This window comes from Macrosteles quadrilineatus, unplaced genomic scaffold (genome assembly GCF_028750875.1).
Source record: "Macrosteles quadrilineatus isolate MER2022 unplaced genomic scaffold, UCM_ALF_1.0 Scaffold_7__1_contigs__length_78375512, whole genome shotgun sequence".
NCBI lineage: Eukaryota > Metazoa > Arthropoda > Insecta > Hemiptera > Cicadellidae > Macrosteles > Macrosteles quadrilineatus.
This window is the reverse complement of record NW_026542600.1, coordinates 35313350-35324810: the sequence shown is the minus strand read 5'-3', so window position 1 is coordinate 35324810 and position 11461 is coordinate 35313350. Positions and strand designations below refer to the sequence as shown.

At 35.3% G+C, this 11461-nt stretch overlaps 1 protein-coding gene across 1 annotated transcript; it reads right to left on the bottom strand.

Moving 5' to 3' along the window:
* Window positions 1-647: 647 nt before the first annotated feature.
* LOC128998741 (uncharacterized) lies at window positions 648-5184 on the bottom strand. Its single transcript, XM_054425072.1, has 4 exons — window positions 5113-5184; window positions 3538-3581; window positions 2295-2525; window positions 648-840 (listed from the first exon to the last, which is right to left on the bottom strand). Exons 1-4 carry the CDS (start codon window positions 5132-5134, stop codon window positions 679-681), a joined length of 459 nt encoding a protein of 152 aa, XP_054281047.1. The 5' UTR covers window positions 5135-5184; the 3' UTR covers window positions 648-678.
* Between the last annotated feature and the right edge of the window lie 6277 nt (window positions 5185-11461).

Below are 11461 nucleotides of genomic sequence, written 5' to 3'. Positions count from 1 at the left end.
AGATACTCTGGCCACATTATACTTGAATGGTCACTATTTCTTCCCACAATCGACCAACACTAACATTGAACCAATAAACTTAATACTCTGGTTTCATTAAACTTGGATGATCCAAAATTTATTTCACAAGCGACCAATACTAACACAGTAAATGAATAAAATTAAGTGTCTGGCCAAATCAGACTTGAATGGTCCCTATCACTTTCCACAACCTACCAACACGAACAGTAAAACAAAAACTTGAGTCTCTGGCCACCATAGACCTGCTGGTCCGTGTAGCAATTAAAGAAAGGCAGTAAAGAGCTGTTATGAGTCTTATAGACAATCCGGTCGTGATTATAGTGATAATATAGTACAGTCGTCCATTCTCAAACTAGGAATGCCTTGCTTACCATCCCAGAAGCTACTACTGAGCTACCATGTTCGGTAATCTTTATTTTATTTCTTGTAGTGCAAAGTTGTGGGTTGACAGAGAGTTTGTACATTTGTACCCCTAAGAAAAAGAAAAGTTTGAATAATTATAAGACATGTAGTTATAAGAATAGTTCAGTGAGTGTGTTCTGTTAGTATAACTAGGTTTGTCTTGTGGATTCATATCAAAGACTTTCCTAATTACTTTGAGAAAAATGAGCCTAATGATTACTAAATGCAAAAATAAATACTATTTATTTACATGAACTAATTTATAAGGATATTAGACTCTAATGGTGGAACTTCGTCGGTAGATTCTGTCGGTGGGGGAAGAGTGTTAGGCTGTCCGAAGCGATCGTTGAGAGAGTAGAAGAGAGCCGAGTCTTCGCAAGCTACAGCGTCCTCTTCCCTGGCACAAGTGAATGTTTCCTGTGGATGGTAACATCAGATTATCATTAGAACCGTTTGCAACAACAAAAACTCCAACATTGATTTACTTGTTACATTGCATCTATATACCTTAAACATGTATTATGAACATCAACAGCATATGTAGTATATGTGTTGTACCCATGAAAACGAACCCTTTTTACAATTAATAATATCTAAGGAGATCGTTATTTCTTTCCTACTACGCATGGAAATGATCACATTGCCACACCTGTAAACAGTTCGCAAAATATATCATTTCCGCTTTATTCATCTCGCTGGCGTCAACGATGAAGTCAACGCTGGTATTCACGAGCGGGAATGATTATTCCCGTTAGCTTAATCAGCTGTAAGTGAACAACGTAATAAAAAAGCAAACATAATCCAAATTACATTTTATATATAACTAAAAAAAAGTTAATCTGACTGTTATGATAAGTTAAACATGGTAGTAGGAAAATACTTGTGAGTATTACAAGCAAAAACAGTCATTGCAATCTCTCGAAATGTATGCATCGTCATCTACAGTTCTCGAGTGGCAACGACGTACTTTGTCCTCTTAATAAACAAATAGCTATTTTGTATTCACCCAAACAAAAATATTAATTGGCTTCCTCTTATTGTAAAATGACAAAAAACGCTTTCTCCTTTAATATGTCCTATTTCACAACAACACCTCAAATACAGATACACTAACTCAATTATTAATTTATTATATTTCATATGTTTTATATGTTATATGGAACTCATATGTGTATCTGTTACTCATGGTACAACATAAATAAGGATTTGAAAGGAAACAATTAGAATGGTTTCCAAAGTCCATGTAAAGCTTTATTTTAGGAATTTAAAGTTTTAACATTTTATGACCAGTATATTTCAGAAATAAAGCTTTGTTCTATGATAACTCCCACAGAACATATGTAGGTAAAAGAAAGTATATAAAATACATTATAAACCTGTATTAGATAAAATAAATTAAGTACGCCTAATAGTTTGAAGCGTCGACTCGGTAGGAACGTAGATTTAAGGAGTTGACAGTAGTAGTGTCTACTCCTTTAATCTATGTAGACCTAGCATTATGTTACTTGGTTGCAGATAATTTAATACGGGATCAGTTATAGAAAAGAACTGAACATTGGAAAGATTGAGTTTTAAAATGTGTGTTTAGGTGTTTAGTATGTGTTGTTTGGATCTTGTATTGCGATCCCCGCTTTTGGCATTCGATCGAGGAACACTCGTTTATATTTCAGGCAGGCAAGCAAAGGTGTTGAGGCTACATACTATTAAAATTCCCAATCTTATTGGACAACAAATTTTAGATTTTCTTAGTCTTAGAAATGGTGTAATAGTGTTTACACATGCATATTCCACTAGGCCAGAGAGAAACGTAACCAGTAGCTAATGTAATATGATTGGATATAAAATATTGTTCTTCACGTATCAGGACCAACCTGATTGAATACAGTCTCCTGGGGACAGATGAAGCTCCACTTGAACGTTTGTTCCTCGCCGTCGTCGAAGTGGACAGGAAGACACACGTGGAAGACCTGGCAGTCGTTATCAGGATCTGCGTAGTAGCCGTAGGTCCTTCCGTCGCAAGAGAAGGATGTGGAGATCGACTCTCGTATGGAGGTAGCATTGCTTGGTAACCCGAGGTCGTCTGGAGATACCTCCCGTCTAAGCTGTGGTGGAGTCATAGGAGTTAAAATAAAATTGTCTTCGTACTTTTTAAAACTAATTAACAAGCTACTTCGCTGAATACTGGTGCAGTTAATTTCACAAACTCCTTACCCCTTGGGTTGAAATTCATTATTTTGATGGTGAGTTAATATTATTTGGGAGATGATTACTGATATCTCCATTGCAATTAGTGAAAAACAAAATTTTCACGATGTTTTGGGGTCTGGAATTTTCCTTTTCCGGTTAATTCAGTACGTAACACGTGATAAGATGGGGATAATGGGGGCCTACACAAACCCACCTAAGGCTGAAAACTCATAAAATACAACCCACTCCGAGAACTGTGTAAGCCCCAAAATAAAATAATTAGTACAAATGGAGGGTAGACCGGTAGACACACACGACTAACAGGTCTGCACAAGGTGATGGCTCCAACGAGACTGAAGTCATGAGTCCGTCCGGCAAACGTAATCTTTAGTAGTAATATATCTGCAATTGTTATAAACATGTAAATGACCACCTTAAGACACCCAGTGTTTCTAAACGGCTGTAGTCTCATTTCAACCAACTAATGTGTTTGGATACAAAACTATTCACTATTACTACTCTCGTATACTGTTTATGTTTACGTTATAAACATTTATATTAATATGCAGTCGATTGAAACGATTGGGTACGTTCAAACATACGGACTGGTTGCATTTTCTTATCTAAATTTAGCTAAATAAAACTAAAAGATCAACTTTCAAGTATTGGTTATTAATAACAACATTTTCTTTTTGTTTCTGTGTTGTAAATTATAACTTCCGAGTGATTGTAATCACATACTTAAGTGACGTTTGTAAAATAAATAGTGTAATGATTTTGGGCAAAACGCAAAAGAATTTTAACATAAGTACATTTAAAGTAATTTCTAAAGAAATCCAAGATGGTATTAAGATTAGAAACAAAAAAAGGATGAACTTTGTTAATTTATGATGCGTGTTGTCAAAATTAATTAACTGTAATACTGACCCTGAGATGCGGGGACATTTCTGCCGCCCTGAGTAGCCCCAGACCTGTGAACAGCATAAGAGACTATGCAGATCAGTTAGCATCGGAGACTTGACAAGATAGCACAAGAGACTCGACAAGTTTGCATAAGAGACTTGACAAGATAGCACAAGAGTCTTGACAAGTTAGCATAAGAGACTTGACAAGATAGCACAAGAGACTCGACAAGTTAGCAAAAGAGACTTGACAAGATAGCATAAGAGACTTGACAAGATAGCACAAGAGCCTTGACAAGTTAGCACAAGAGACTTGACAAGATAGCACAAGAGCCTTGACAAGTTAGCACAAGAGACTTGACAAGATAGCACAAGAGACTCGACAAGTTAGCATAATGGTCTTTACAAGTTAGCATAAGAGATCGTACAATAGATTTACACTTCTGGAAACAGCAGATTACCCACATAGGTGATGAGTAGTGGGTTGGTTGTAGTTAATTGGGAGGGGGTATGTAGTGGCATTGACTTGTTGGTACTGAAGAGACATCATATCTCACATCCAAATGGACGTGCAGCAGCCAACATTCATTCAACATAGATCATAGTTGAATACGTCGCTCTCTGAGTGTGATAAATAAAAACTTTATCTCCCTTATTTTTCCCTTGGAAAATTTGTGTGACGTAATAAAAGATGCTATAGTTTAACATATCTGATACATAACAAGATTCTAGCACCCATACAAATACATTACAAAAAAAGGACGTTCAGATAAATGCAATTGTGAAAATAAGGTATTTTACTGAGAATTTGCGTAAATACCACCATAAAAATAAGTAGAGTATTTTACTGATTTGTCTCATGCAAAGGTATTGAAATCAAAGCTCGTGTGTTTCTTACGGATCTCACTGATAAGTTTTGTAAATTTGGCAAGGGAGTGTTTTGTTCAGGGTGTTTTTTTACCAAACCCAAATTAGAAATAGGCCCCTACTCTGAGACACTGTTAAACGACAAAACATGCACATATGTTGGTATCAGCCGATCAGCTGATAATATGCATTGTTGCATAGTTCTCTACGAGGTTTTGTGTTATTCGGAGTTTATTGTAAATAAAACTCAACATGGTGTTTTCCCAAGCTCAAAGAGTTAGAAAAGTATAAGTTAAAAGTAAATCATTGGTTTTATGCCTATGAAGGTTTGAAATTAAGATTACAGTGCCTTATAAATCAACAGTTATTTAGACATACAAATTTAAGGAAACCGGATCCATAATAAACAACAACAAAAACTTAGACCTACAATACATATTTGAGTTTTTTAAACACCATGTTGAGTCTTATTTATCATAAACTCGTTATACATAATACTAAACCTCATAGATAACTAAGCAACAATGCATATAAGCGGATCGGAATTGAAGTAAAAAAACGAAACAAAAACAAGGATACTAACATAAGCTTGGACTGTTGTTAAATAGTATCTCACAGTACTTGTAATTAGGGTTGCGTAAAAACACCCTGTATATATAATTGAATCATGAATGATTAACAAATCAACGATCATTGTGATGTTCGCCAATATAGTATTTTAATTGTCACTTACCAATCATGAGTCCGGCGAGCATGACGGTCCTACAAGATATGTCGAAGTATTGAGTCTGCAGGTATATATACCAAGGCTGGTGCCAACACATTTATATTCGCAGCTCATCGTCACCTGCGTATCTTCATTTCCTGCCTAGCGCCAAGCTCAATCATGCCATCTTCGTACCAGACTGTTAATCACTAATTACTCCCTCAAACCTAACGCTTCAGAGTAAAGTTTGGATGAAACCACTAGGGTGAGTCTAGAATTGTTTGTTTAGAAAATAAGTCTGTAAAATCCCCCCCTTCGACCGTCAGATCTACATTGGTAGTTACATTTATTAGCAAGTCAAATCGGTTGGAAAAAAACGCTTGGTTTACAAGTTTCAATCTCATTTTAGTGGACACATTAAATAAGGGACATTTTAAAGGCAAGAGCCGTCACTGTTAACAGTTTGCTCTATGTAAAATATGGTTATGTAAATGAGGTTAGGTGATGTAAATGTAAGTAAAACTAGTACTTTATGTATATATACATTGAATATTTCTCATTGAGTTTACCTTCGTTCGTATTGGGCAAATTGCATTAACCTTAATGAGGTCATGTTCTTACCCCCGAATAAGAATACAGCTTGGTATCTAGTTCTTGAGTAGGTGAGCAAAATATATATCCTGAAAAGGTAAGTAACTTTTTGACTGTTTCAACAAAAACTGTACATAGCTATTCTCTAGCATTGGACTTAAAGTAAATGGGTCTGAAAAAATAATTAGCTGATCTTGGTAGGTAATAAACACCTTTTGTTGCTTAAAAGTAGCCATTATATAAGACAAACAAGTCTGTTACAGCTAATCGAGAGTAGCCATAAGACAACGAATAATAAGTCTAGACAAACTTAAAGACACTTTATACAATTTTGTTTATTGTTGGGTTGACTATTGTTGGATCCACCGGTTTAGTTTTGTACCATTTTTTTAAGTGTAAATCTGTTATAATGTCATAGTTAAAGAAAAATAATAGATATTGTACCAGTTTAGTATCATCAATAGCTTTAATTGCTGGATCTTGCTGTGGATTCAGTGGGGTTGATTTGGCGCAGCTAATTTCATTGGCTACACTTTTCCACTAACTTACTAGAACTAGTCTTGGTCGTTTTAGTTATTACTAGTTGTTTTGACCGTGCTTGCAACTTTAAAAGAATAATGTGTGTCACTATCTACTGTAAAAATAAGTTACACACTTACACTGCAAATTACACAGGCAAATATCTATTGCGTATTTTAATGAAAATTTTTTGTGTATTTGTATTTAACTCTGAGGCAGAATCAAAAACAAATAATAACTTTATCGTAATTTAAACATCTATAATGAGAACCAAAAGATTAACTAACTCAGGGAAACAGTAAACAAACAATATAAATGAAAACAAATCCAACAGCTGATGCATCTTCAATATCTTTTTGTGATTAAATATAGCTAAGGTTTGTGATCTTGGAAAAAGGAAGTTTCACATCAAGACATTTCATTCAAGTATGCGGTTGATAGATGTGCGGTTTCTCAAAAGTTCTCAATCCTTATTAATTATATATATAAAGCTAATTTACTAAAAATGGCCGATTTTATAAAAAAAATCCACTGACACATTTATTTGGCATTTAAAGTTTCCTATAAAATGACACAAAGTTCAAAAAGGTTTGAATCTAAGTTTAATGTCTATCTAACTTCAATATTACGATTTGTGTTTTAAATAAAGCTTAGCTAATTTTTTTGTCAGGCTGCGCATCATTGTGTGTGCCGATTAGTAGAAAACAGCTAATTATCAGTGGATTTTATCAATAATTTACAATTGGGTTCAGTAAAAAAGTGTGCGAAATACGATTGCACTTTCGTATAGTTTCTGACTACGTTATAAAAAAACTCTTTGCAAAATATACGGAATTAAGTCGAGTATAGGCAAGTACCTTGACATTGTAATGGCATAATTTCTCCAGTAATAAATTAATGAATTCGTTGGTACCCTTGTTTTGTCTTATTTTACAACTAAACATCGTGATATTTAAGTTTATTATTTGATCCTTTTTAAACTTTCTGCCATTTGATAGGAAATTTTAAATGTTAAATAAAAGTATACCTGGCATTTTTTATAAAAAAAATTATATTTTTTGTAATTTTAGTTAGAAAATTCAAACGGCAACTATTTTGAAATTAGAAGTGGATCAACTTAATTGTTTGTAACATAGGTCTATTTTACCGTATTACGTTACTAGGCCTGAAAATAAGTGTTTACCGGACGATTGTGGTCGTTCCCGTGCGAGACGAAGTCGAGTACGGGATTACCATACGAGTCCGGTACACACATTTTGGACGAGTTACGTACGATAGTTTACGCCATACTACTGAATCTGTACAAATCCTAATATATTTTCACTAACTAAAGGACTAAAAATCACTAGTCATAACCTTTAAGAGAGGTTATGTTTTTGTTTATAACCATTCATTGCCACCTAAATACAGTATAATCAGCTGATTGGTGTCCGGCAAAACTCATAACAGTACAGTAGTACGCAATGAAACCCCATTTGAATAAGCTGGCGGCAAATAGTTGTTTTCTGGACTAAATCCTTGCGTAGAAAGTTCGTCAAAATAATGTAGTGTGGCGTAAAATACATTTCACGTTTCATGAAGATCGGTTGGAAACATTCTAAGATAAAATCGTTTATGTAAAAAATATATATATCCCTGATTTTCTCTTCGTTTCAACCTACAGAACTATTATCCGGAGTTTGGCTGTTTAGTTACGGGACGTATATCTCCAGTGTGCCAATTCTATCCTGACTGATCCTGCAACAAATTAGTATTGTGAGCTCTTTATTTGAACTTTGGATTGGTAACAAAACGCCAAACGAATAAGCTTCATCTTAACTATCCATAGATAAATATATTTATTTTTACAAACCAAGTTATATTGTGAACAGTAAAGGTTGTATAGCCTAAGATTAATTTCATCTCTATTTCCGCGTCTGTTGAGAATCGCGTGGTCAGGACAATGGAGGTATGTTGGCACGGAGACACATAACTGTGCTAGGATCTATGTTTGGCATGTGCGATGTGGTTGGCCTCAGGAAGGTGTGATTCTCATCATAATTTTTCTCCTCAGTCCTCACACTCATCCTTCCCCTGTTGTGGAAGGAAACAATCTATAGGAATTCACATGATTTGTAATGACAAAAATGTTCTTTAGTGTTTTATAGCTTTTGACCTGCACACAGTTAAAATAGTTTATCTGTTTGTCGGTTGTATTGTATAGGATTGAAATAGGCCTATTCACGCTTCGATATTGGCAAAAATATAACCAACAAAAGACCTATTTGTTCAGGTCAAATAAATACATATTTCATTTGGTTATATTTTGATTCATAAGCTCTGTCCTTATAATTAAGTTTTAGGGTGAAAATGAGGAAGTTTTTTTGCATAACACTAATTTAAAACTTACGATCAGCAGATAGGGTAGTTTAATAGTTAAACTGGAACTGAAATGTTCATAAAATATTATTTTTAAACCCAACTTTTTAAAATGTGACAGTTTCAAAGTTCCAGTACATAAATAGGCTAGTAATATCAAATCAAACTATTAAACCTTTAGTGGGACACTCAATACATATTTTTTCAACCGTTTTTAACTTGACATTATTAAAAGGGAATGAAACTATCATGGTTTTACAAGATCAGATCAGATGTGGCTAGGACCATTATTAAAAGCCCAGTGATCAGGGTCTAGTTTCGGACGATAAAAAATCTACTTAACCTAACTAGAAATACCCATTAGCGATGGCTAGCCTTGAAAACAAAAAAAACCGATTACTTTACGTTATGCACTCTCTAAAAACATGTTAAAAATGAACAAATTTTGATTTTGTTTGGACCTCTTTCTTACATATAAAGGCGTCGATTTGTACAAACGGCACTCTGAAAAGAAAAGAATAAAATTAAATTTAATCAATTTTTGTAAACTTTAATTGACTTTAGACTCTGTTGAACTGCTGATGTTAGTGTCTACAATGTTTGGTTCGGACGGTGAATAGAAAATCATTACCATTGATGATGATTTCAGGGGTGGAAATTAAGTACTAAATAAAAATAATGGTTTAAATATAAATATATAATTTTGCGTGGTAATGCGCCTACAAGTCCCTCAGCTCTCCTCAACACAATCAAGTCTTCCGCGCTAGTATCTAGTAAACGGCAGGCGTCAATACTGATGCAACGATATACAACACTCCTGAGGATTTAATCTTACTTCATAAGGTTGTCATTAATGGAAGAGGTGATTCTAAATATTTGGTATGAAAATGGTTATACGTTACTCATTTTAGGTAAACGATTTTGTGTACCATATGCCTAAACACTGTATAAGTAAGAATGAAAACTTTATTTTCTTTTAAACAATACATGACGTGATCTTTAAGTTCCAGTGTGCTGAAACCTACTGTGGCTGTTATACGACTATGTCCTCTTCATGGAAGGGATTGCAGCTGTAGCAGGTACGGTATATTAGGAAAATGAAAATTGTTTAATTATGAATTGAAATTTTGCTGCAGCTGCTGGTTAGGGTAAGGTTGGTTGATTTTTGTTTTATTTGAAAGATGTTAATTGTAAGGTGTAGTTGAAGATAAGTCGGGTGGGTTGTTGGGGTAGGGATGGTTGTTATGAGTTAATTTATGTTATCATGTGGGAGCTTTCTGTGAATTTATTTAATTATTTATATGATATATTCATTTTGAAAAGAAAAACAAGGTGACACAATACATAAATCAACAGGTAGGATCAGAGAGGTTGTTATGAATACATATTTCTTGCTTACCAAAAAAACACTATTTAAAATAAGGGGTAGTGGAATTTAACCCTCTGGGAATTTTACCTCCAGAGAAAATCTGACGTCACAGCCACGGGGGTAAAATTCCACCCGAACTTTTGAGCTGCAAAACCTAATTTGAATAAAATAAAGGTGGTTGGGATATTGGTGACAGATGTGTGATGGTGAAGCATGGATGAACATAAAGTCATAAAATTGTAAAATAAATAGCCTTTACGCTACTTTACACCATTTACACCGCGTTTCACATAGGTGTTTATGTTGGTAAAGTTGGACTGGAAGAATTTGTGAAGCATCTCACAGGTGCGGACACATTCGACATATTTCGAAATAGATTGAGGTGTTTAAGGCAATCTCTGAGGGATGGTCAAGGCATGCCTCTCAGTGTCTTCCAGTCTGGAGATGCGGTATTCCGGGGATGTCAAAAGGGGGGATGGGCGTATGAGAATGGGACGTATAACTGAGGAGTATGAACGTCCAAAGGTTGAGGTGGAACAAAGATGACGGTGGTTGAGAACAAAAAACAAAAGACAAGACAACAAAAGAACAAAAATAAATCTACTAATATTACAGAGTTATCACAGCTCTAAGTCTTCACGGTTCAGATATTCCTCAACTGAATCAAGCACTTTATTTTTTAGCTACCCAGGATTAGTTGTTTTTAATTTTTCGTCTGGAGAAAATCTAACAGTATATTAGTTATTTTACCTGTGCTTGTGCTCTTGATACACTAGTTTATCGCCCAATGTACATTTCACCAGCATGTGCATGTGACATTTTCAGGGGGTTCTCTACCACCCTTCCTTACATCACTAACACCAAAGACTATAAACATTTACAAGACATTTATAATTGATTAAGCCACTGGGGTCACGGTCGGGCCAAACAGGCATAAAGCCATGGCGGACTGGCTGAGTCATGTTGGCATAAGGTGGTTCTTCTTTAATTTCATTTCTAGGACTTGATGGTAGCTTATTTAATAATAAGAGAGTAACGATATACATGATACACCAAAATTATTTTCTCAAATTATCCTATTAGCTTTTATCAGCTATAAAAGCCTTTTCTGCAGTACTGGAATTGCCCCGGGGATACAAACTCTGTGTGAGCTATAAAATACATTAAAAATATTAGTATCATTAAACTTCTTAAAGACAATAATAATTTTACCATGAAAAAACCTCCGGTGCACTTACATTTCTAAATTATTAGGTAAGAGTGTGAAGCCTATGTCCCACGGAGCGTTGCGCGGCGCGCAAGGCGCGAGGCGTGCCAAACCTCGCGCCGTGGGACAGGGTAAGCGCGTGGTGCTACGCGCAAGAGTGGCGCGGAGCGGGGTTTTCCCGTGAGTTGTCGGTAAACATCAAAGGCGCGGGTTGGAGCGTGGACGCCCTGGGCCAGTACGAGACGTTTTTCCACCGGGTGAACGTTGAACTTGCAGTTATTCAGCAAATGTTGGTGCGAAACTTTTGTTGTATGCATCCATCCACCAACGCC